This window comes from Myotis lucifugus, unplaced genomic scaffold (assembly GCF_000147115.1).
Source record: "Myotis lucifugus unplaced genomic scaffold, Myoluc2.0 scaffold_96, whole genome shotgun sequence".
In the NCBI taxonomy this organism is placed as follows: domain Eukaryota; kingdom Metazoa; phylum Chordata; class Mammalia; order Chiroptera; family Vespertilionidae; genus Myotis; species Myotis lucifugus.
In genome coordinates this window covers 124,955-152,222 of record NW_005871144.1, presented here as the reverse complement: position 1 = coordinate 152,222, position 27,268 = coordinate 124,955, and the positions used below count along the sequence as shown (strand labels likewise).

The window sequence follows — 27,268 nt, the reverse complement described above, 5'->3', positions numbered from 1 at the left end:
GCACTTGGAGGAGAATGGGAGGTGAGTATTTTCAGATTGAAATCCCATAAGGAAGGAAGCTTGCTGAGCCGTTTCTGTCTGGTCTCGCCCGGCTCCGCCAGGACTTCACCATGACCCTGTACCTGCGGCATTACTGGAAGGACGAGAGGCTGTCCTTCCCCAGCACCAGCAACAAGAGCATGACCTTTGACGGCCGGCTGGTGAAGAAGATCTGGGTCCCTGATGTCTTCTTTGTCCACTCCAAAAGGTCATTCACCCACGACACCACCACGGAGAACATCATGCTGAGGGTGTTCCCGGATGGGCACGTGCTATACAGCATGAGGTAACTGCTGTGGGGTCATCATTTCAGTGTGCAGTGCCATTCTAATATGTGTGGTCAGTCTCTTTGGCCCTGAAGAGTTTGTCACTGTGGTTGGGTCTGTGGGCTACATTGGATGATACAGCCTTCGGTTGCCAATTAGAAATCTCTCAGATGAAATGGTCACCCTCTTAGCTGGTGACTTCCCTGTCATTGGGGATCTTAAGCTTGGGTTGGGACACTAGATGGGACTGAATGAATTGAGGGAGGCAATGACCTTTTATGTACTTTCCATCCCTGAAAGCTTATAAATGCTAGTTTATTGGTAATAAAAATTTCTAAAAAACAGCTACTATTCATTGAGTGCTGTTGCAGGTTGGCTTCCGGGCTAACTTGAGTGATCGCATCTTCCTGGCCTTCTTGTACAGTTCACCAGAATTAGATGCTAATACCTTCGGGTGGATTGTGGCAGGTGGATTGTGGGAGGGGGCATAATCTTCCAGGTATCTCTGGGGAAGGCAGGCTGAGAGCCATGACAATAGAAGGTGCAGCCAACAGGCTCAGTAGCCAGGTTCCAGGAAGAGCACCAATATTATCTCCTACAGAAAGACAAAAGTTAAGGTTCTGTGACTTAGATACCTGGGTTTCCAAACTTCTGAAATAGACATGAGGAGGCAGCTGCTCTTCATCAGGTTCATGTTCTCCTTACTCTGAGCAGGTATATGAACCAATAACTCACTGCACAAGCCAACATGTGTGTTTGGGTTGTCTAGGATTACGGTCACTGCCATGTGCAATATGGACTTCAGCCACTTTCCCCTGGACTCCCAGACCTGTTCCTTGGAGCTGGAGAGTTGTAAGTATCAGTATGCTTAATGTCAAATCTTTGCCTTATTCCCTCTCCAATATTTGTGCCATTTTGATAACCATGAGACTGAGTGCTGGCTGCCAGTATTAAGAACTATTTACTCATAGGCTGGAGTAGGATTTCCCTGTTGCTTCACGCTGCATCAGAAGCAAAGGAGTCAAATTGATTTATTTCCTCTCCCCCAAGATGCATATACAGATGAAGATCTGATGCTGTATTGGAAGAATGGGGACGAATCCCTGAAAACAGACGAGAAGATCTCCCTGTCTCAGTTTCTAATTCAGAAATTTCACACCACTTCCAGACTAGCCTTCTACAGCAGTACCGGTAGCGAACTTCTTTTTTTGGTGCTTCTTTTTAAACACGTATTATTATTTTGTTGTTGTTGTTGTTTTAAGATACTTTTATTGATTTCAGAGAGTAAGGGAATGGAAGAGAGAGATAGAAACATCAATGATGAGAAAATCATTGAATAGTTGCCTCCTGCACACCTGCTACTTGGCATGTGCCCTGACTAGGAATTGAACTGTGACCTCCTGGTTCATAGGTCTACACTCAGCTACTGAGCCACACCGGCCAGGCTTGTTTTTCAATTACAGTCTACATTCAATATCATTCTGTATGAGTGTCAGGTGTACAGCACAGTGGTTTGGCAATCATACACTTCACAAAGTGGTCCAGTAGCTAACTTTTGCATGGTCTGATTCAAATGTGAAAGAAAACACAGTAGAATTCTTCTTCAGCTTTAACCTTTCCCCTCCTAAAGAAAATAGATTCTTCTTCTTCTTTTTTTTTTTTTTACTGTTCATCAGATTATTTATTCACTTGATTTTTAGATTCACTTGTTGATAGATGTGTATTTGTTGTTCATAATTTGTATCTTTACCTTTTTCTTCTTCCTCTTCTTAAAGAATACCTTTCAGCATTTCATATAATACTGGTTTGGTGGTGATGAACTCCTTTAGCTTTTTCTTGTCTTTGAAGCTCTTTATCTGACCTTCAATTCTGAATGATAGCTTTGCTGGATAAAGTAATCTTGGTTGTAGGTTCTTGGCATTCATCACTTCGAATATTTCTTGCCACTCCCTTCTGGCCTGCAAAGTTTCTGTTGAGAAATCAGCTGACATTCGTATGGGTACTCCCTTGTAGGTAACTGACTTTCTTTCTCTTGCTGCTTTTAGGGTTCTCTCTTTGTCTTTTGCTCTTGGCATTTTAATTATGATGTGTCTTGGTGTGGTCCTCTTTGGATTCTTTTTGTTTGGGGTTCTATGCGCTTCCTGGACTTGGAAGTCTATTTCTTTCACCAGGTAGGGGAAGTTTTCTGTCATTATTTCTTCAAATAGGTTTTCAATATCTTGCTCTCTCTCTTCTTCTGGCACCCCTATAATTCGGATGTTGGTACTCTTGAAGCTGTCCCAGAGGCTCCTTACACTATCTTCGTATTTTTGGATTCTTTTTTCATTTTGCTTTTCCAGTTGGGTGTTTTTTGCTTCTTCGTATTTCAAATCTTTGACTTGAATCTTGCGGTCCTCTGGTCTGCTGTTAGGAGTCTGTATAATATTCTTTATTTCAGTCAGTGTATGCTTAATTTCTAGTTGGTCCTTTATCACAACATCAAGATTCTCACTAGATTTCTTGAGGATCTCACTACATTTATCGGCGGTTTCTAGAAAATTCTTGAAAAACCTAAAAAGTGTGGTTTTGAACTCTATATCTAGTAGTTTGCTTTCCTCCATTTCTATCATTTGTGTCCTGTTTCTTTGTCTTGGCATTTTTTATGCTTCGCTGTGTCGATAGAGTGGCTTTCTGTGCTAAGTGTCCCAATTACCTCTAGATTCTTCTTATTTAAAAAATTCATAGTCCCCCTAAACAGACAACACTTAAAAGCAGAGAGTAAAAATGTTGCTGTCCTTGGAAATCCCACAGTCAGAGGTAAGCATTCCTAACAATTTAGCAAACATCCTTGCAGACATCTTGCTTTAATTATGCAATTTCACGAAAGTGGGGTTATATTTTACATGCTGATCTGTAATCTGATTCATTCAACTTGATGTGGTCGGATAGCTTTCTGAGGCAATGTTTTCATACCTATATTTAGATCTACAGATTCATTTTTAATGCTCGTGTAACCTTTTCTTGGACCCTGGGCCAAGTTTGAAGTTTTGAGAGGATCATGTGTCAGCTCTTTTCTAATCTCACCATTAGTTCTTATATTAATTTCTTAGGACTGACATAACTAATTACCACAAACTGGGTGCTTGCTGCTTCTGAAGGCTCTAGGGAGGACTCCTTCCTGGTCACTCACTAGCTTCTAGTGGCTGCAGCATCACTCCAGTCTCTACTAGTACCTCTGTGGTCACATGGCATTCTCCCTGGGTCTCTGTGTCTTCACGTGGTGTTGTCTTTGTATCTATGTCCAAATTTCCCTCTTCTCTAAGGACATCAGTCATTGGATCATGGCCCATGCTAATTCAATGTGACTCATCTTACCTTGATTACATGTGCAAAGACCTTATTTCAAAATCACGTCCCCCTTCACAGGTATTGAGAGCTAGGACTTCAATGTATCTTCCCGGGGGAAACAATTCAGCCTACGACAGCTCTGCAGTAGCTATGGGACCCTAGCGGACTTGTCTCTTCATTGTCCTCCATCCCACAAATCTATGGTATAGATGTCCCAGTGCTGAGAAACCCAGGCCCTTCCATGGGAAGATTTCTTGCTACTGTCTGCCCCCGCATGGCTACCATCTCCCCGTTCACCTGCCCCCACCCACACCCCTCTGTTCACAGCATCAAACACTGGGAAAAAGCAAGCCCAGCCAAGGTTGTAATGGTGTTGAGACAGCCCAAGCCTGATTCACTTTATGCCCACAGTGCTCTTCCTCATTCCTCTCTTCTCTTTCATTCTGGTATGTATTGCCACACAATTTTCTTTTCTCATCTATTCTTGGCAAGTTCAAATGAACTTCCTAAAACCATTAAGAGTTTCTTATATAACTTTTATAATGTACCACTGTTTTGAGTACTTTATATGAATTAACTAATTTCTACCCAACAAACCTATGGTATAGATGTTATTATCCCTTGTTTACAGATGAGAAAACTGAGACTAGGATGAATTAAGGTTAATTACCACAGCTGGTCAGTGGCCAGGCGAACTGCCTTAGTCACTATGTGTACTCCTCTTAGATGTTTCGTGCATTGGAATAGCATGCTTGCTTGTTTGTTAGTTTTGTCCTGGGTTAGAGCCCTTCTGGAGTCCAGATTAAATGCATTTTCTTTATTCTTCCATTGTTTACTGTGTGCCAACAAGGAGGTTTATCATCCCATCCCACAGGGGCTGTGATCTCACCCAAGAGCGCTCTGTTTGGAACACGGAGTGTACATTTTCAAAGCTTCTGGCTTACTCCTTGTGTTTCCAAGGCAACTCCCTGGTTTTCTTAGAAGAAAAGATAATGGAGAAGTTCTTCATGGAATATAAGCAGCTCTCAGCCCTTCCAGAAAGACCCTCTGCAAACCTAGGAAGAAATGTGGTTTGCTTCCTGGATGCCAGTTTAAGCTGCTGACATTGGACAAAGGCTGTGGGATGAATAAATGATTAGTAGCTTCCGTCACATTGGAAGATCACTTTCTATTTCTCCACTGCACTAGGAGCTTTTGCCTCATTCAAACAGTCCCCAAACCTACACAATCACATGTCAGACTTGTTGAGACCCACACAACTGTTCCAGTCTTTCCTATTGACCCAACCCTTCCCTTCCCTGACTCAGTGCTAAATTTCCAGTCCGGCCAGATGGCTTTTGTCACCTCAGCAGCATTTCTCAGATGCACCCTGAGGTCTACCTGCATCCGAACCACCAGGGGAGTGTGTGACTAGAAAATTCTGGGCACCATTGCAGCTACTGAGTCAGAATCTCAGGTGGTGGAGCCCAGGAATCTGCATGTTTAACATGTGATTCTTATGCACATCCAAGTTCAAAGATCATTACTTTTAGCCAAATGTTCTCAAACTATGGTGCTCAGATCAGCAGCTTCAGGATCGCCTGGGAACTGGGGAGCCCAGCAATCTGTTGGAACAAGCCCTCCAGAGATGGTATATACAGATTGCCAGGCCCCATCCCCACAGCTTTTTACCAGCGGATCCTGTGTGGGCCCCAAGAATCGGCATTTCTAACTAGTTCCCGGTGACAATCTTGCTGCCGGCCCAGGAGCACCATTTGGAGAACTACCGCTCTAAGTCAATGTTTCTCAGCTCTGGCCGAGCATTAGAATTACCTGGGGAATCTTTTTGTTGTTGTTAGCTAGTACTTTTTTTTTATTGTGGTAAAATACATATAACAAAATTTACCATTTTAGCCATTTTTTAAGTGTGTAATTCAGAGGCATGAAGTATGTCCACAGTTTTGTGCAACCATCATCACCAGAACTTGTTCATCCCAAACAGAAACTCTGTACTGGTTCAACAATAACTCTCCATTCCCCACCCTCCCCTACAACCCCTGGAAACCTCTATTCTATTTCTGTCTCTGAATTTGACTATTCTAGGTACCTCATAAAAGTGAAATCATGTATTTGTCCTTTTGTACTTGCCTGTTTCACTTACATAATGGTTTCAAAGTTCATCCATGTTGAAGCATGTGCAAAAATTCCGTTCTCTTTTTTAAAGGCTGAATAATAGTCCATTGTGTGGATTATATTTAACCATTCATCCGTTGATGGACAATGAGTTGTTTTTACCTGTTGGCTATTGTGAATAGTGCTGCTATGAACCTGGGAACCTGTAAAGCATGCCTAGGGCCTCACCCCAGACCAATGAAATCAGACCCTCCCTGGGGTAGAGCAGGGCCTTGGAGAGTAGTAAAGCTCCCAGGGGCTCCTCTCCTGCGGCCAGGCTGAGTCACTGTCCTCAGCCTGCATCCTTCACTCCTATCTCTGAGCCTCTCCTCTCCCCATCCATTTGTCCAGCTTTCACTCATCTCCTCCATGAGATCTTTCTTAATCATTCCAGTCAATAGTTATTGAGGTCTCTCTTCCAAAACTGAAAGCACTCACTGTTCCCACAGCGGGACATTTTAGCACTTAGATATGCAATGTTCTATATCTTAGGCACTTCCATCCTGGGGGACTTTCATGCAGTTCCTTGAAAATCCTTGAGGGCAGGAACCCAGATCTAGGTCTCTCTCTATTCCCTTCAGGCCCCACACAGCACATGCGGAGGCCCTTGGTGGCCACTGCTGAACTGTTGTGTGTGAGGAGCCCTGGTCTGGATATTAGAGACATGAGGTCTTAGAAAAGCCTCATGTTCCAGATAAGAGGGTGAGATCCAACCTGGATTTCAATTATTCACATAACACCATTGTGAAGCTTGTTTTACCTACTACTTATGCTGCCATCGACTTAATTTTTTTAAGTCAACTCCCCTCTTGTACTTCATTTTGAAAAGGAATTTTACATCACTGTCATCAATGGGAAACTGGTATCACTTGCCATAAATAGAAGATGACTTTAATAATAATTGTAATGAACACAAACAGAAAAGTCCCTGCCTCTGTACTCCTGAAATCACCTTGTTGTACACCATTGTGTGTTCCCCGTGCTTTGAGGCACAGAGCTGGGCCACCTCTGAGTTCTATTGGTTTCTGATACGGCTGGGCTGAGCGGGGGAGGGGTGGGGTGCGCACAGCTTCAGTTCACTTTACACATTTGCACTGTCCTTAACACCACCTTTGTTCCCCGTGGTTGGGTAATGATGTTGTGGGTCATTTGAAACCTTAAAATTTCTATCCTTTTCTTACAACCATTAATCAGTGATTCTCAAGTTGCCAGAATGAAACAGATAATATCTACATCCTCATTTTCTCCTGAGGAATGAGCAAACGGTAAATGACTTGCACAAGACGAATGGATTGACTTCCACACGGCAGATGGAGTGTCAGAAGTAGAACTGATGTCAGGCTTCAGAATCATGTGAACGACCTATTTCTTCTTGTGGTGAATGTGGAGATTGACCGAGCTGCCCAGTCTCACAATAAGGACAGTGACAAGAGCTCAGCTCAGCTGGCTCCTGCCTCAGTGGTATTGGCTTCAACAAAACAGAACCAGTCACGCAGGAAATGTGGTTGTCGGTTACAAAAATAAACAACTTAACCTAGACGTCTATCAATCTGCCTTTCCCCAAACTGCTGCGAAGAGAAGTTGGGTAATACTGAATAAAACAGTGAATGCACAAATACTGGCAAGACATTTATTAATAGGAGAGAGGGCTTAGATTTTGGGAAGGAAATGTATTACATTAAGCCACTTGGTCATTCACGTTTAGCCCATGGGGAAGGGCTTTGTTTTTGCCTCTCAGATTGAACTCACTGGCTTCTTCCTGTGTCCCCCAGGCTGGTACAACCGTCTGTACATCAACTTCACGTTGCGTCGCCACATCTTCTTCTTCTTGCTCCAGACCTATTTCCCTGCCACCCTGATGGTCATGCTGTCCTGGGTGTCCTTCTGGATCGACCGCAGAGCTGTGCCTGCCAGAGTGTCACTGGGTAAAGGCATTTGCTAAGGTGTGATGGGGGTGGTTATTTATTTATTTTTTCAACTGATCGCTATGTAAGGAAGAAGTAAGACCATTACTCAGAGTTCTTAAGTGATGGGCTGTCAAGTCAAAGGAGCAGATCTCCTGTTTCTGGTCTTCACCATTCCCACGCTGCCCTCTGGTCCTGGGCTACGTTATGAAAACCACAGGGACCTAAAATAGCATCAGCTCTGCTCAGATCATTTCAGAAAGATGGAGCCTATTCGCGGTGTAGACTTCCACCGCCGGCAGTATTAGAGCTCAGTACTTTGATCAATAAGGTAATTCTACAAATGCCAAACACTTATTCTGTAAGTACAAACGTGTTGTTTGTTGACCTTGTTTAGACAGAAGGAGAGTTTGAGGAGGTGGGGCCCACGTGACGTGATTTCGGGGACGGAGAGGGCTGTACTCCCTGGTGACCTGTGGTTTCAGTCCTTCCCAGACCCCGAATTCCAGAGTGGTTGTTTACAACCGATGATTATAAATTTGGACAAAATCAGGTTGGGCCCTGAGAAATGTGAGGGTTTGACCAGCAAGGCAGTGTGAAGAAGAAACTAGCATGATAGACTTCCAGGAATCCCCACAGTCCGCACGGACTTAATCAGTGTGGTTTAGGTGAGGGAGAATGTTCATTCCGTGAGATTTGGGAAGGTTCCTCTAGAAGCGTCCGCACTTGAACAGGTCCTTTCTGAAGCACCGCTGACCTTGTCAGCCCCATCCCAGAGACCCAGTGTCCCAGGGGCTTAAAGTGAAAGGGGACAAGCAGCCAGTTGGCCAGGAGAACAGCCCGGCCGCTGGTGGAGCAGATCCTTGCGCCTCTGCGAGGTGGAAACGTGTCCGGGGAATTTCTCATTGGATTTAAGAGGTGGCGAATGTACACGGTGACTTAGTGAACGGTGGGGGCCGTTCTGCACCCTCGTCAGCGGCTGAACTAAAAGCTGGATGTTGCAGGTATCACCACGGTGCTGACCATGTCCACCATCATCACGGGCGTGAACGCCTCCATGCCCCGCGTCTCCTACATCAAGGCCGTGGACATCTACCTCTGGGTCAGCTTTGTGTTCGTGTTCCTCTCGGTGCTGGAGTACGCGGCCGTCAACTACCTGACCACCGTGCAGGAGCGGAAGGAGCGGAAGCTGCGGGAAAAGGCGAGTGAAGTTGCCTTCATTGCCTTGTCTGAGCCCATGCTACTAGGAGGATGAGAATGGGAGGGAAGGGGTTGCATGTAGAAAAGGGAGATGTTTATGCAAAAGGAGGGTGATCCATTTTAGAATAGGTTCTAGCGTCTACCATAAAGGATCCCAGAAAGTAGGAAGTCTTTGGACAAAGACTAGGAACAGGAAGACTTGAGTTCTTAAGCCTAACTGCCATTTATGCTGGGCCTCAGTTTTTACATCTATAAAAAGGTGTAACAGCGTCCTCACCCCACCTTTCTTTCAGGGTTATTGTAAGGGTTACATAAAATAATGTATGCGAAAGTTTTGAAATTGTAGGGTTCTAGACACACAGAAGTATTACTATTATTCTTGAACATGTCTAGAGAAAATGCCTTCGTAGCCTATGGCCAGATAAGGCTAAGAAGCTCCTCTATTTATCAGTGTGCTGGCTCAGTGAAAATTCAGCAACATAGGACCTTAGTCTTTAGTCATTGAACACACTATACTATGTATACTTAGTGCACTATGCTATAGGAAACTACACTGTACTATGAGATAGAATGTGAATGGGGAATCAAAGGCAATGTGTATGGGCCTTTGACAAAGGATGGGAAAATTTATTCCATTCATATTCATACTCATTAATTACAGTAAGATAAAATGCCAACTTTGTACCAGTCATTGCACTAATCAAAATGAGTGTTTACCTAAAAGGTGTAGAGATCAGGGGCATGAAAACCTCACATTTATGCCCATTGAGGTGGCTGGTAGCTCCTTAGCACAAGGAAGTATACATTTTAGGAAAAGAGGATGTGTTGCCTTTTCAAAAGGTCTTTCAAAGCCCACATTAAACCTGTTAAAAATTTCTGCATTGTAGGCAAGTACGCTAATTGTTTAAAAATTTATATTTCAAATTCTATTCAAACCTTTTTTACTTTAGCATTTGAATATTTGTTCAAATTGATAATAATCTGTACATTGATGATTATTAAATGACAGTGGGTTATATGTAAAACCCAAAGTCATTTAATAATGATCCATTGTAAACACTTTTGATTATAGCCTGTTAGACCTTCCTGTTTAGAGATGTTCAAAAAATAACAAAACCTTCATCTGACAAATGTGGCCTCATGAATCATTAACTACAAATAACTTGTAGTTGGCAGTTCAGTAACCTGTAACCATATGCTGGGGCTTGGTCTTTGCCAGTGATGATACGACACTGTCTGAAGAGAAACAGGGAAACCACACGTGGAAAGACAATTGGGCAGTAAGTCTAGCTGCCTGTCTGTGTGGGAATGGACACTTGGGGGGATGACAGCTTGTGCCATTTAAAGGTGAAACGGTGCAGTTGCTGGAGGATGGGCAGTGGTGGGAAGACACAAAATCTCCCTCCTGCTGCCTCACAGAGAAACCACTATTCACCACCGTGAAAAAGGCCCTCAGTGGAGTTGAGGTTCCCAAAGTGGGGCCAAGGAGCACCTGGCCTGGATTCACTTTCTGAGTCTTTAAAAAAGAAGATTCTGGGGCTGCACCCCAGACCTACTGAGTCAGGATCTCTGGGGTTGGCATCCGGGAATCTGCATTCTTAATAAGCTCCCAGGTAATTCTGATGTTCCCCGAAGTTCAACCTCCACTCCGCCAAAGGCAGCACTGACTGGAGTCTGCTAGGCTCACCCTGCTTCAAATGGGCCCACGCTGCTTGGGTTGAAGGGGTCTGACTCCCTTGCACACACTTGAATGCTTGGGCTGATTGTCCAGACCTGTTCAACATGCCAGGAGCTGCTTAATTTTTCTTAGAAACGAGGTGTTGTGGAAAATTGTCATAGTCTTTGACATTTCCTGATTCTCACTTAAAATGTTAGGAGAAAAGTCTGTTTTTATTTTAGCAGAATGCATTTCAATTTAGAACAAGGGAAAGAAGTAAAGACCTGTGCCTTTAACAACAACAACAAAAGGCTCCAGTGACAATATCTCACACTTTTATCAAAGTTTGGGTGTGATTATATCTAAATGCAAAGAATTGAATAGATGACCTCTTACTGACCTTTTATTCCTAAAGTCTATGGGCTAGTCTATTCTAGGAATGTATTAATGTGCTACCTAATTGTTGTGGCTTATGGGACGAGGCATAGGAAAATAATGATGAAACAATGGCGCCTGATTTAAAAAATAGCCCCCCAAACTACGAAAGATTTCTTCAAGTGTAAGCATACATCAAGTAATTCTAATTTTCCGTAAAAATCATCCATCTGTTTTTGCATCTTTTTATGGTATCCGTTTGAGTATTTCAAGATTCATAACAATAGAAGTCAGGTGTGAAACGTCATTATTTCACATTCCCAAGTGGAAAAACAGCCACTGCAGGGCTGAGAGCCAGATTAGAAACATATGAACATCAACAGGTTGGGAAGAATGAACGGTGGGGCCAGTTGGCTGTATCAGGCAGACTTCATGCCTTTGGCCAGAACCAACCAGTATAGCGCCAGCTGGAAGCCCTCCCTTTGCTGACTCAGATTGTTGGAGAAGTTAAGCAAAACCATTTCCTTCCCTTCAACTTATAATTTATAGACATTTTCATACTTGTAGAAACAGTTTAACAAAATAGGATAATATAACATCCATCCAACATTGTTAACATTTTGTCCTCTTTGTGTGATCTCTTTCTCTATATAAATATAGTTTTGTTGGTGTAGTCGAACCATTTAAAAATACATTGCAGGCATCATGACCCTTAACCCTTACATGTAACTCTTCAGAGTAAGGATACTCTCCTCCCTAATCATTTTTTAACCCCTGCACAAAGATGTGGAGTCCCACACTGCAATGAAGTCCTGGGTTTAAGGTCCTGACTCTGACACTGGCTGTTTGATCTCAGGAGAATTATATAGTCTCTTTGGGTCTTAGTTTTTGCCTCTGCAATTGGGGACATTTGGACTAAATCAGTGGCTCTAGACCAGGGGTGGGCAAACTTTTTGACTCGAGAGCCACAATGGGTTCTTAAACTGGACCGGAGGGCCGGAACAAAAGCATGGATGGAGTGTTTGTGTGAACTAATATAAATTCAAAGTAAACATCATTACATAAAAGGGTACGGTCTTTTTTTTTTTTTTTAGTTTTATTCATTTCAAACGGGCCGTAGTTTGCCCACGGCTGGTCTAGACCCTGGCTACATAGTAAAATCACCTGGGGGCTTTAAATTGGTCTAGAATGGATTGTGCATGTGGCCATTTTAAGAGTTACCCAGATGACTTTAATGTGCAGCCAAGGTTGAGAACCACTGGGCTAAGTGATGTCTGGGGATCCTTCTGGTTGTGCTTTTTGTGGTTCTGAGTAGTTAGTCATGGGCACTTCCTCTGCCCCTCTCCCAAGGCCTAGCCATGCCTGACACCTTCCCTTGTGTTTGCTGCCCACAGTTCCCATGTGTGTGTGGAATGCTTCCCTCAAGAACCATGATGCTGGATGGAAGCTACAGTGAGTCTGAGGCCAACAGCTTGGCTGGGTACCCGAGAAGCCACATTCTGACAGAAGAAGAGAGGCAAGACAAAATAGTGGTCCACCTGGCCCTGAGCAATGAATCCAATTCCTCCAGGAAGAAGGGGCTTCTGAAGGGCCAGATGGGTCTTCGCATCTTCCAGAACACCCACGCCATTGACAAATACTCCAGGTTGATATTCCCTGCCTCCTACATATTTTTCAACCTAATTTATTGGTCAGTGTTTTCCTAGGGGCTCCAAGGCTGTGCCTGGGAAAGGGCCTAGACATCTATGGGGCCTGGCCAGCCATCTACATGGATCTGCTGACCACATTCCCTTCAGCTAACAGAGCAGCAGTCCCTGAACTTCCGTGAGCAGCGCCTCCTTCTGGAGGAGCCCAGGAGCCCTCCAGTTGCCCTTCCTGACCTCATGGGTTTGCCCCTCATTCACGCTGTGCTGTGTCTCACATCATGTCTCTCGGTTCTTGTGTGTGAATAGGTTATGAGAACACCCTTCTATAAAAAAAGACTCAAATGCCTTCCAGATGTTCTGAGACCCCCTATGAAGCCTGGGATTCAGTTGTGAAGGCAAAGGGGGAAATAAAGGGCAGGCTTAGGGGCATTCTGTATAGGAGATGGGAAATTAGGATTCAAAATAGGAATAAAACATCTGTAAACCCATACAACTGGATTAAGTGCCTCCCTGAGAAAGAAAATAAGCTCAGATCCCAGACAAGAAATAATTTGACCTGTGTGAGTCTGGCAACTGACATGATTTTGCAATATTAGGGGACATTACTCATTCATCCATCCATTCAACCATTTATTAAATCTTGAGTGCCACGTGCTGTGGAAATGAACAACTAGAAGTTCTCTTTTCACAGAAAACTCTAAGCCTGTGCTCATTGTACATCAGACAGAAAGTACTCTGCTCTTCTCCCGCCCTCTACCCCAGTTACTGCACAGACCATTCTGTTTGCTGGTGCTTTTCCTGCTAGGTCTGTCTAGGAAAGCATTTCCTGTCTCCCATGAGGCCCTCATGAAGCCAGCGCAATGCTTTTCTCTCGGAATTTTCATGCAGGAGAAGCCTAGCACTGGGGAGAGGGACAGGGACTGGAGAATTAGTGACAGCAAAACTTGGTCTGGGGGTGGAAGGAGGCGTGGGTCTGCTGCAGAAATTTATTTCAGGTGCCATCTTACCTCCCTCTCTATGCTTCTTCTCCAGAAGGTATCCTCATAACTCCTGTGTCCAAGCCCTGTCCTCATCCCAGGGAGTACCCCCATGCCAACCAGAGTACCCACACCCGAGAATAATTTCTCCCTCACTTCCACAAGCTAGTGACTCTTTCCTCTAATGCAGCTAAGCTCAGATTAGGAAAGCAATCAGATTGATTGAATCTACAGTAAATTGTGAATGACCATTTCCCCAGTGAACAGAGTAGAATCTTTAATTAGTAGAGGATGTGATTTTGAGAAGGTGACCTTTACTTTAAATCCTAGCACTTGGAATTAGCAGGCTGCACTGGGGGAAAGAGCCCTCTAAACCAGTAACATTTCTTGCTTACTGAAGGAAGTTGTTCTGCTCTTTTCCCCACTGCCCCTACCACCTTCCTGCTCACGGTCTGGGTGTCTGTGCTTTGGTCAAGAACAGACAAATGGTACAGCCAAAGAGGGAGCATAACCCTGCCTGAAGTAAGCATGGGCCTGTGGAATCTGCTCCACAGCTCATGACTCCCAGGGGCAGGATTCCTAAAGGTTCCTGAGGACTGGAGCACACATGGATACCAGGGCCTCTAGAAGTTTCAGGTCAGGGGCCGGTAGCTACCTGATCCTCTCACTCCCTCAGCGTGACTGACTGCGCAGTTGCTCTCTGCATCCCAGCTTCTCTCCTCCTATCCCCAGGTCAGGTAGCCACCCCTTCCTCTGTTCCCATATACACTCCTTGTGTGACCCTGGTCCCAGACACTTGCTTCACCACCCCATTGCTCATGTTGAGGACCAAACTCATCACCTCTGGCCACCAGCCCTCATTTGAACTGTGGCCTCCAGCCCACTGGCCCAGGGGCTGTGTGATTCCATATGCTTTACTCTCAGTGTGACCAGCTCCCGGCAACAATATGAATTAGATTACCTTGGGCAACTACAAGTTCAGAAGGTCCCCAAGACCATTCTCAGGTTTAATAATTTTCCAGAAGTTTAAGGATTTGGAGAAGAAGAAATGTACATGCTAGATGCACAGGTAGAAAAGAACATTCTAGATCTCTGCTGTCCAATATAGTAGCCACTAGCCATGTATCTATTTAAATTTAAGTTAAATAAAGTAAAAAATGCAGTCTCTCAGTTGCATTGGCCACATTTCAAGTGCTCTGCTCAATAAGCACATATGGCTAATGGCCACTGTATTATGCAGTGCAGATCTGTAGAACATCCCCACAGTCATAGAAAGTACTATTAGCGCCTGTGTAGATGAAGGGATCTGCCTGAGCAAAGGCATGGAAGCGGCAGGAAAGTTTGGGGTTGCAGAATATAGGGCTTGTGGGGCAAGTCATCTGTTTTGTCTGGATCCGAGGCTGTGGGAAGAGGAAGTGAGAGACGCCCCTCTTTCTACCATGCTAGGGGTCATGGCAGGTGTCCCAGCCAGTGCTAGTGAGGACAGCTTCCTCTCCATGGAATTGCCTGGCCCGAGTCCACTGGATTTTCCAGCCTCATAAGCAAATGAAGAATGAAAGTGTGTAAACAAGGATAATTGGATGGGACAGGGCATCTGGACTTGTTGAGAAACCTTTACTCTCTAAAGACTCGCCTAGGTCACAATGCTGCTCAAAGGATAATAATTATATTGTCATTAAGTATATCATATTACTTTGATTATCTTATTTAATTCCAACACTACTCTGCTTCTGACTACATTGTCTTCATAAATTGATGCTTATATAACATGGTAGCTTGTTCACACATTTTAACTAGCTTATATATTTAGCTAGAGTTAATTCTATAACAAACATATAGCAGCATTTTATCATGTGATTGCCTTATTGCAACCTAATAGTCTGACTCTGCTTGAGAACAATGAAAAATTAAAGGAGGTAAAGAGGAGACACGGTCGGAGTAGAAAATAGGAACTAAGGAAATGTTGAGAACATAAAATGATTCGTCCTCAGGGCATACAGACAGAGGAGCAAACAAATGTTTTCAGGGATGCTTGAATGATACTTTATTGCACTGAATCTAAGACACCATCAAATATAAGTAAGATGCACCCATATTTTATGTACCATCAATTTTTCCTTCAAGAAAGAAAATTTTCTATTTAAATTATAGCATGCCAATGATTACAAGATGAACCCCGATTTCACCAATATTAAATTGTGAAAATATGCATGTTAGAATAAAAGAACTATACAAAAACTGGTGATTGGACATACTTCTTTGACACCAAGAAGTCAATATTTATTGCACACTTGTTTTCCAGGCTTTGTGCCCAAGTGGGGGTCGGGGTGATGGCAGATAATGAAATTATTAGAAAACACCTTTTAGTCGTTAAGAAGCTAACACTGTAGTGGGTGTGGTTCAAAGGAGGGGAGGTCACAGAATTTTGAGGAATAAATGCTGATTGTGTTAAATTTTGAGCAACAGATAGATGGAATTTCAACTAGTAGAAAAGGAGGGGAGAGGGTGATAACATGGCAGAAGGAAAGCCCAGGTGTGCTCAGGGGACAGTGAACAGACACCCAATCAAATGTACAAAAGTCCCGGGTTCTCATCCTTCTGGTTCTATGGCCCTGGTATCAAGGGTTCTTCTACGTTCATTCCACTCCTGGGGAAGAAATTTGACTGGTCTGGTCTGGGCCATGCATGTCAAAGATGATCAAAGCTCTGCACTCTGTGTAAGTTTAGAAAGTGATAACTCTTCAAAAATACTTTGATCTTTTTGTAAACATTTGTGGAAGGAAGACTGTGAATTAGAAAAATGAAAATCGGCTTAGTTTGAGGGAACCAATGAGGCAAGAAAATAATGATAATAATAGTGGAGAAAGTTCATGTTAAGTTGTTATGTGGGAGAGCCGCAGCCTGTGTGCTGGTGTTAACAGAGACTGCGAAGCCAGGGGCAACAGCTATTCCATGTAGAGGGTGAGGAGTTTGGGTCTGGCAAGCACGAGGAAATGTCAAATGAAAAGTTATAAATGCTGGTCCGGGGCTAGAGGGAGGGGAAGATTTGGGACTACCCTCTTAGATGTGCTCAGTGAAACTATCTGGGTGGATTAAATTTGTGAAGGAGAAAAGCAGAAGACAGGAGGTCTGCGGACAAGAGCTTGGGAGCATATATCTATGTGGGAAGAGAAGGACTGATCAGAGAAATAGAAGGAGAAACAGACTGTTGTCATAGAAACTGGGAGAAGGGAGACTCTCAAGTGGAGGAGGATAGGGCTGGGGGCAAACAATGACCATAAAAATTGAGGGTAAAGACTGTGAACAGATGTGGCAAGATGGAGGCTGGAGGCCAGGTATGGTCAAGTGCACAGGTAGACAGCTCTCCTTGGTAAAGAATGGGGACCCTTCTCTCAACTACAAGTGATTTAGGGAGGTTTTCATTCTCTGAAGGAAAAATGTTAAGAGAATTATTGCTGTTTATTATAGAAAACTCTTGTTTTCTTGGTGGATTTAAAAATAACATTGTGGCATACTTGGCCCAAATGAGGGTTTTGGTCTCCATGTTAGTTCCTCAAACTATTATATTGGAATTTGGGGGAGTGGCCCAAGAACAGTGTTTATAACCCTGTCACCAGGTCTGTGGACAAGAGCTTGGGAAGCAGCCGTCTTGAGAATGTGTGCCATCCTTCGTTCCCACACACATGGGGTCAGAAGACAGTGGGGTCAGCCATCACAGAAGACGGGAGAACAAATGTAAAAGCAACTGCATTGTGTAAAGTGTCAAGTACTGAGTGCATTCTCTGTGCTTGCACCATGGTGACAGCGGGCTGTGTGGTTCCTAATTCAGTTCACATGTAAACCCCGTGGAGGTAGGAAAGGTTTCCCCTACTACACACCCACTAAAGTGCGCTGCCTTCCATAACTGTGTTCAACACATCCAGGTAGGTGGACTTCACATGAAACAATTTATTTCTCGTGGTATTTTCAGGGAAAAGGTGATTTATTCCCTTACTTAGATGGACAGAGAGGGGGTTGAAGAAGAGTAGAAAGGAAACCCAAACTGGTCTGGGTTGTGTTAAAACATGTCAACACAGAGCTGTCCCCATACCCAGGTAGAAACCTGGAGTCCAACTAGGATGTGATCCTTGAGACTGGAAGCTGGTCAGTGGGACACACAGGTATTCAGGGTGGCCAGCACAAAGCAGTATGGGTTCCCACCACCTGTGCTGTTGTAGGGGAGGAAAACGTTTTCCTCCATCCTCTTAGGGTCCCTGGCTGGGTCTGAAAATTAAACTGAAAAGGACAGATTAGCAAGAGAAAAGCATACACATTTTCTAATACAAGTTTTACCTGACACGGGAGCCTTTATACAGAAATGAAGACCCAAAGAAACACTTAAACTTGAGTGTTTTTATGCTAGCTTTGAAGAAGAGTGGATAGTTGTGGAAAGATATGATAGGACAAAAGATATTTGGTGAATGTGGTCCACTGCGGGAAACTTAGCAAGGCCTATGTGTTCAGATTCCTCTCTGTGTCCCTCATCTTGGGACATCCAGATGCTTTTATTCCTAGGTACAGGGAGGGCACTTCCCACATGAGGGTTATGACCTGCTTCAGGAGAAGGTCAGAAAGTCGTTCCTGAATATGCCATTTCTCAAATATTCAATAGGCCAACATGCCATATTTTGCTGGCGGGGGGGGGGGGGGGGGGGGAAGGGGGTCCCGAATTCCACCACTGTTTAAATGGTATAGTCATTTAATGAATGCAAAGAGAATTCACAGACCCACTACACCATTAGAGACCTCTTCCATTTTTCATTTTATTGTAGAACAGACAGGTCTGGCTGGGGGGTTAACACTGGGTTGGAAACAGTCAATACCCCAGCCCCACTGCCCCCACCAATCACTAGGAAATGTGATATGAGTTAAAATGGCACCCACAAATGTGCCCAACATGTGTCTGAGGCTAAGTGTGCTGGCCTGTGCGCAGGAAAGCTAAATCCTGTGCTAGGAGGGTCCTAGGTCCCAGCCTGACCAACCTCCAGAGCCACCCGTGAGCGTCCACACTGCAGTATAAAAACATTCTCCATTAGCAGATTGGACAAAACACTCAATCCTCACCCTTGGACCTTCAGATGTCATTATGGAATGATATTTGGGTCAGCCATTGAGAACATTAGGTTTGGGATTTATTTTAAAAGAGAAATTGAAAAATAAACCTCAGCTGTAGTAAACCATTGTTAACCTGGCCAGGTTTATTTTAATGAATGCTCTTCATCTTGTCCATTTAGCCCAGGCATCTTAAATTTTTTTTTTTAAAAAAAATATTTTTATTGATTTCAGAGAGGAGGAGAGGGAGAGATAGAAACATCAATAAGAATCATTGATCAGCTGCCTCCCGCATGCCCTCTACTGGAGATTGAGCTCAAAACCCAGGCATGTGCTCTTGATGGGAATCGAACCTAGGACCCTTCAGTCTGCAGGCCGATGCTCTATCCACTGAGCCAAGCCAGCTAGGGCCAGGCACCTTACATTTTAATGTGCATAAGAATAACCTGGGGATCTTGTTAAAATGCAGATTCAGGAAAACACAGTTTGTACTTTATCCTGACATTTTCATCAAAGGACAGATGAAAACTTCATCCTGGACCAGCGGCACTTTTGGGGACAACCATTCTAAGGCAAGGTTGTTCTTCATTTTGCCGGTGAGAAAACAGACCCAGAGAGGTTGAGTAACTTGCCTAATTTTTAAAGGAAAGGTGTTTACTTAGCTACCCTCCTCTGCAGGTTACAGAATTCAAATTAGTTAATACTCACCAAATTACATAAAATGGGTGACAGCACGTGACCTGGGTTGTGATTTCTTGCTTTGCCTCTCGGCCCTCTGACCCATGGGACACCTGTGAACACCCAGACTTTGGTATGTAATGTGTTCTCACTGAAGTTGGGATGATAGGTAAAGTGGCCCACCTCTCAGGATTTGTCACTGAATCATGCTTTTTATTGAGTTTCCTAGAATATATTTCTGGCCTCAGGAAAACTCCTTTGAAAAAATCTGCTTGATGTTGTGGGGGTTCAGAATGAGTCACCCCAAGATGTACTTGTAGTGTATGCAGATTATTTTGAGCTAAAGGCAATTTTAGCTTCATGCCCAAGAGAAGCTTCTGCCATTCCCTTGACTACCTAGAAGAACTTTGGGCAAACTCCTATTTACTAAACACCTGCTCTTCTTATCATCCTGCAATGACCCTTTGAAGCCTACAAGGCACCTCATCCCTAGCTCAGAATGTTCTATACCCATGTTCCTTTTCTGTCTCTCACCCTCTCGTGCATGTGGGGTCCCGGCTCTCTCATATATGCAGAGTCCCCATGCATATGTATGTATTAAATTTGGTATTTTTCTCTTGCTAATCTGTCTCACATCTATATGATTATTAAGACCAGCCAGAAGAACCTTGAGAACAGAGGAAAGTTTATTTCACACACAACCCCCCACACAATCATTGAATACCATCAGATTTATGCATTTGCTGACAGTGACTTATTGAATGTAACCTACATCAGTTTCAATTAGATTTCAATTAGATTTAGCTACAAGTAAAATAACACAAGCTTCAAAGAAAGGAGTTTAAAGATGGCATCAGGATGGAATGGCAGTTCTGCTCCATGCAGTCCTCAGGGACTGAAAACTTGGGCTCTTTCCTGCTCACTGCTTGAGGCCTTGGAGTATGGCCCTTGATCTCATGGCCCAAGATTGTGCTAAGCCATCATTTCTGCTATTGAAGAAGCAGGATGCTTAAAGGGATGAAGAAGGGGAAAGGGAGCATGTCAGCTATCTTCCAAGGAAAGTTCCAGGAGGCTGCCACACACCTCCCATTGGCTGGAACTTGGTCCCATGGCCACATCTAGCTGCAAAGAATGCTGGGAAATGTATTTACTCTGCATAGGCATATGCCTAGCTAATAATAAGGAATTCTGGAAGAAGAGGAAAAACATATAGTGGAGGAAAGAGCAGTTCCTGCCATATCATCCAAAGACACTCCCACTTATGTCCATGAAGCACCAACTGAGAATTGTTAGGAAGCTCATATCGAAGGACATGTTTACCCATCGCCTCCTCCCTCCCTCTCACCCAGATACCTCCTTGTTCCTATCTCAAGTGTGAAGCAGACAGGTCAGAAATAAATGGGTCTTTCTAAGACACTGCACTAATGCCAGGAGCTCCTGTTAGCACAGAGCTCAGAGAGACAGAACGTTTCTGTGCCCAGAAATAGGACCTGGGCCCTGGGTCCCTGCCAGTGTTCACTTTGAAAGAGGGAAGTTCTTCTTCTCCCCCAAACTCTGCTGAATTTGGGGTCAGTTCATCCAAGGAAATTCTCCTCAGGACAGACCGTGAAGGCCCTGACTGCCTATCTATTTCAGTGACCACTCCTGAGCTGCTCTCTCCAGAGGTCAAGCTGGCCTGTCCTCCCTGCTCTCATAGGGGCCTTGGTTACTAGATTGAAGAGGGCATGACCAGGCCTCTGGTGATCCTTAGCCCTTTTCCCAGGAGCGCTGAAGGGTTTGCCCTGGGTCACCCCATCCTCTTAGTCAACAATACTGCATTGTTGTGAGATACCCTGCTGGCTTAAAAGATGTAAATGTGACCACAGAGGAGAGGTTGACTATCTTTAAGAAACAGAGTCAGTAAGCAAATATGATATACGTGTGTTAAAATAAAGAAGAATACCAGAGTGAGACAAATAGCTGGAGTTTATTTTTCTGGAGGTTCTTTCTTAAAAGAAACAGGACTCCAAAGTAATGTGAATAACAATGTATTACTAAATGGGTTCCTAATCTGGACCATTTGTGAGCCTGATATTCAAGTTACCGCTGACCTTAAGGTTATAGTTTCAAGAACAAAGACATGTTTTGTGTTCTACAATAGTATTCTGCTTTTATTTATTGTATGTTAATCAATAGTCCACATGAATATGGGCATCTAAATAATTGGCATGTCTAGTCATATCTGTATTTCTGGAAAAGCTACCTTTTAATAAATGATTATTAAATAACTGTGCAACTACTTACAGCTGATAGCTTTTACTGAGGCATGATTCACATACAGATCTTAAATGTTCAGTTCAAGGAGTTTTAACAAATGTGTCCACCCATGAACTCCCTTCCTATCAAGAGATAGAACATTTCTGACGCTGTATAAAGTGCTTTCATGCCCCATTCCCAGTCAGTCCTTACATTCACCTCCTCCTGACCTCACAGCCACTGATAGGAATTCTATTACCATTAGATTTGTTTTGTAATTTCTAAAACTATATAAGTGAAATCATAAGGCATGTGACCTTTTGCATCTGGCTTTTATCACTCAACATAATATATTAAAAATCTTTTTTGATATTTTTTTAAAAATTGATTTTAGAGAGAGAGGAAGAGAGACAAAGAGAGAAAGAAACATCAATTGGCTGTCTCCTGCATGCCTCCTACTGGAGATTGAGCCCAAAACCCTGGCATGTGCCCTGACTGTGAATCAAACTAACCACCTCAGTGCATGGGACAACGTTCAACCAACTGAGCCACATGGGCCAGGGCTCAACATAATATTTTTAAGATGAATTCATGTTGTTGCACATAAGTGCAGTTCATTCCTGTTTGCTGTTGAGTAGTGTACCATTGTATGAATAAACCATAATTTCTTTACCCATTCTCCTGTTGATAGGCATTTGAGTTGTTTCCAGTTTGGAGAAATAAAGCTTCTTATAATAGTTATAATAAATAATAAATCTATAACTTATGAATAAAGATACTGACAGGTGTATGCGTGCGTGTGCCTGACTTAGCACTGAAACATGCTCATCTAAGATAGATGCTCTGCTAAAGCTCAGAGGCAGCAAATACACAACTTGAACCTTGTTTTGAGTGGATACAGGGGTGAGAGAAGCATTTGTAGAAATCGGTAGGATAACTCAAAAAATTACCAGTTTATGCAGTCTTAAAAAGTTGTTACTGTAACCAAATGAAGAAGAAAGGCTTGGTATGAAAATGCATGTTTACAATTTAGAGATGAGTCACTTCTGCTGGGCTGTTAATTGCTTCACTTTCCAGGGGAGAAAATTCTTGGGCTCTTAGTTTCCTTATGTATAAAACAGAGGCACTACTTCGCACCTAGCCCACCTCACAGAGTTGCTGTGAGACTCGAGTGGGAGAATGTGTGAAAAGCATCTGTCAGCACAAAGCTCTCTCTGTGTGTAAGTGCCAGATGGTGGTGTTGTCTATGACAAAGTCACACAGTTTCCCCTTGGGAGACGGCAGTGGAACATTCTGCAGGTGTCCTGCCCTTTTGTCTATGAACTCACCTCCCTGAGAAGTCAGTATTGTTACTATCATTCCCATTTTGCAGATGGACAACTTGAGGCCTGGACAGGTTTACCTCCCAGAGGCCACACAGGTGGTGTAAAGGATACCTGGGCTTTGAATCTTGGTAGAACTGGCTCAAATCGGAGCTGTTACTATTGTGCCATCTGCCTTTCTAACAAGATGTCATTGTATCTCCTCCTCCTTTATAGTAACTGTCTTTCTCCACAGCCTATATTTCCTTGTGGGAGGGTTGCTATAGTCAAATTCTTTGACATTTTATCTTTAGATGTAACAGAAGGAAGGTGAAAGTCTGCCTAAAATCTCAATGATTTTCCATTTTGGTCTTCCTGGAGGTTTGCAGTGAGGTTGCTGGGCCGTCATATTCTTAGTGCAAACTGTGTATTTAGGAGAGAATCAGAATCACCAACCCGCTTCTGGGACAGTACCGGGAGCTCCTACACTGGGCTCTCTCCCAGACACACAGCGTGTCCAGCTGAGGTGGGAAATGCCCTGTGGCATTGAATGCGAAGCAGGGAGCAACCCCGTACCCGAGGCCATTTGGTCATTACTCCAATGTCTCTGTCCTTACCGCCTGGGCAGTGTGGCCTCGCTTCCCACAGGCTTCTCCAGCACCTCCGGCGCCTCCTTCTGTCTGAGAGGCTGCGGGTAACCGAGTCGGAGAGGCACCTTGCATGACTGGGTGGGGGTAGGTGAGGATGGACAAAGCAGAACTTCTCTTTCTTTTCCATCTTAGAATTACAAGAAACCACGAATTAACACCTGGAAGTTGGCTTGAAAATAAAGCATGGTTTTTAAGCAAAACATTCATGGTGTCTAAAAATTTACATGTCCCTACACAGAAGTTTCGGGGCATGAGCTGTGGAAATTCTAAAGTTAGGTGAAGCTTAGCTCAGCAACTCCTGAAACTACTGACTTTTCAATTCAAGAACCAACCGAGAAAGCCACCTGCACTGCTCCCTAGCATCGTCTACCCTACAATTAGAAGCAGGAGCCATGGGCCTAAAGGCCACATCACCAGGGATGGGATGGCTCTATCTCCGGCATTGAACAGACAGGAAATTACCAGATATATCCAAAAAGAACCAATGAAAACACCCTCCTCCTATGACTTCATGGCCTCTTGGAGAAAGCAGCCAAAACCAAAGAACCCATCTGGACCTGTTTACTGTTGGTAAATGAGGTAGATTAGCCTGGTCTAATACCTCTCCCAGCTGGAATAGTCACGGTTCTAGGAGACCCCTAAGGTAAGCTTGGGCCTCCCATGATCAAGGACTGCAATCCCTCCAAGCCCGTGACTCATGTTCACATCTGAGCTGTGCTGGATGTTCTCCTGGTGGCATGGCAGAGCACGGAGCACTATTCAGGGTGACTTTCCCCTAGGGAAAGTCTAACCCCAACCCTCAGAAGGCAGAAGGTGAACTCAAATCTACAAAAACTATTCATTTCACTGACTCTTAAAGATCTCCAGTGTTTTTCCCCCTCCTTAAAGCAGAGAACCAAGTCATTTGAAAAAATGGAGACAAGAAGACACTCTGAGGCTTGCTATTTTATTTTTACTTTTTCAACAGATTCAAAGAGAGAGTGAGGTTGATGTTAACTTATTTTAAGGAATTATATGCAACTAAAGTTAATCTGTGAGTCAAGATAGTCACATGCTGAAAAAAGTTAGTCAGGCCCAGCCGGGGTGGCTCAGTTGGTTGGAGCATTGCCCCATACACTAAAAGGGTTGCGGGTTCAAATCCTGGTCAGGACACATACCTAGGTTGCAGGACACATACGGAAGGCAACTAACTAACTTATGTTTCCCTCTCAATTCAATGTTTTTCTCTCTCTCTCCCCTCCCTTCTCTATAAAGTCAAAACCAATAAAACAACAATAACAAAAAGTCAGACATGAAATGGTCCTTCTTTTCCGCTGTACATTTGCCCATGAGTTCAATTTAAGCGTGTTGTGTATTTTGTTATAAAATTTAATTACAACCCAGCCAGTGTGGCTCAGCGGTTGAGTGTCGACCTATGAACCAGGAGGTCAGGGTTCGATTCCCAGTCAGGGCACATGCCCGGGTTGTAGGCACAATCCCTAGTAGGGGGCGGGCAGGAGGCAGCTGATCAATAATCCTCTCTTATCATTGATGTCTCACTATCCCTCTCCCTTCCTCTCTGAAATCATATATATATGAAAGAGTTCTTAAAAATTTATTTACATTCTTTCTTTTCTTTTGAGAGTTGAACATTTCCAAATGCGGCTTCTCATTAAAAAAAAATTTATTCTTACCATTGCCAGAAAACCTCTACTTCATTCAGATGAATCAGTCCCTCTAATTAGCAGGGAATAATCTGGAACTAATTAACTAAAAGATCTGACTTGTCATCAAAATGCCTTGGGCAGCATGGTAAGTAAAGAAACTGGGTGACAAATGAAATCATGTTACAAGACCAGTCACTTCAGGAAGGGGAAAGCAGAGGTCCTGGGATCAAAAGCAGGAAATTTTCTATTTATTCACATGTCCTGGGAAAAATAAGTCAATGTCCACTTGCCTCAGGTTCCTCACCAATGAAGTGAAGGGGACCTGCTATGCCTACTGCTGAGGCTGGATCTGGGGCCAAATGGAATTGAGGATGTGAAAATGTTTTGTAAATTCCAAAGGACCGTTCCATTGCAAACTACTGCCGTTATTCAGTATTGGTTGGGTTGTTTGGAGGCAACAAAAGAAATCCTGTATCTTGTACTCGGCCCTCAGACCACGTAATGCTGCTGAGGCGCCCCCTCTTCCTTCCTAGCAGACCCCACGAAGGGCTCCACACAGCCACTGTGGCTGCAGGCCCAGACGGTCTCTTAGCATTTCCTCTTCTCCCCACAATATCTGCCTCAACCATCCCCCTGGACTGTGACAAGGCGATCACACTCCATCAACAAGAAACCCAGGGACTCCTTGTAAAATTATATTTGAACCTGGAGGCCTGCATGTTTCTGTTAAAAACAGACTTGGAAACGAATAAAAAGTTGCCTTAAGCAAATTTCCTATAATTCCAGCAGAGGGAGACAGGGCTGCACTGACTCTCCCACAGAAACTGCAATTTATTTGAAGGCTTACAACATGAAGGCTTCCTTCCTTATTTCTAGTCAGATAGTGTCATCATAGTTCAATGTCTGGGTGGAGAAAATACATGGCTAAAGACCATTATCAATGCAGCTGCACTCCAAAGCACTCTCACATGGGTGTGCATTTCATTGCTCACAGGAGACACTGGGCCTTTGGAAGCAGCAGCGGCATGTTATGAACTCAGTCTCCAGATGCTTCACAGCCGCGGCCAGCACCCCTGGCGGCTGAGCCCGCATTCGCTCTGTTTTCCTCTCTCCTGAATTCGAACCATGGATTTGTTCAAGCACCTGCCCCGTCCCCGGTCCAGAGGGGGATCTTGATTCCTCTAAGCCAGCGACTTTCAACCTTTCTCATCTCATGCCACACATAAACTAATGACTAAAATGATTCAGCACACCAAAAAAAAAAATTTTTTTTTGCCCATCTGACAAAAAGAAAAGGTATAAGTTTGATTCATTCAGAGCAGACAGCTATTGTTGTGTTGGCTGTTGTCATTTTTTTTAAAAAATGTTTTTTCCTGATACTTTAAATATATTTGTATTGATTTCAGAGAGAAAGGGGGAGAGAGAGAGAGAGAGAGAGAGAGAGAGAAACATCAATGATGAGAGAGAATCACTGATTGGCTGCCTCCTGCATACCCCACACTGGGGATCGGGCCACAAGCCGGGCATGAGCCCTGACAGGGAATAGAACCACGACCTCCTGGTTCATAGGTCGATGCTCAACCACTGAGCCATGCTGGCCAGGCAGCTGTTATCATTTTTAATTTGACAATCTAAGAAAAAAGGGACCAGTGCCCCTGACTAGTCAGGGATTGCACTTTTTAAAAACTTGTGGCACTGGTATCTACACAATGGAATACTATGCCGCTATAAAAAAGAAGGAACTTTTACCATTTGCAACAGCATGGATGGAACTGGAGAGCATTATGCTAAGCGAAATAAGCCAGTGGGAGAAAGATAAATATCACATGATCTCATATGTGGGATATAATGATCAACATAATTGATGAATAAGAATAGATCCATGCCAAACCGGTTTGGCTCAGTGGATAGAGCGTCGGCCTGCGGACTCAAGGGTCCCAGGTTCGATTCCGGTCAAGGGCATGTACCTTGGTTGCAGGCACATCCCCAGTAGGGGGTGTGCAGGAGGCAGCTGGTCGATCTCTCTCATCGATGTTTCTAACTCTCTATCTCTCTCCCTTCTTCTCTGTAAAAAATCAATAAAATATATTTAAAAAAAAAAAAAAAAAAAAAAGAATAGATCCAG

General features: G+C 43.8%; 1 protein-coding gene across 1 annotated transcript in view; it reads left to right on the top strand.

Annotated features, from left to right (window-relative positions):
- GABRR2 (gamma-aminobutyric acid type A receptor rho2 subunit) overlaps positions 1–12,772 on the top strand; it is a 37,577-nt gene extending 24,805 nt beyond the window's left edge. The window contains exons 4-9 of the mRNA XM_006091792.3: positions 102–325; positions 1,075–1,157; positions 1,356–1,496; positions 7,556–7,708; positions 8,692–8,888; positions 12,314–12,772. Coding sequence (XP_006091854.1) covers positions 102–325; positions 1,075–1,157; positions 1,356–1,496; positions 7,556–7,708; positions 8,692–8,888; positions 12,314–12,625 — 1,110 coding nt within the window. The 3' untranslated portion in view covers positions 12,626–12,772. The remainder of the gene's footprint in view (positions 1–101; positions 326–1,074; positions 1,158–1,355; positions 1,497–7,555; positions 7,709–8,691; positions 8,889–12,313) is intronic.
- The last annotated feature ends 14,496 nt before the right edge of the window (positions 12,773–27,268 follow it).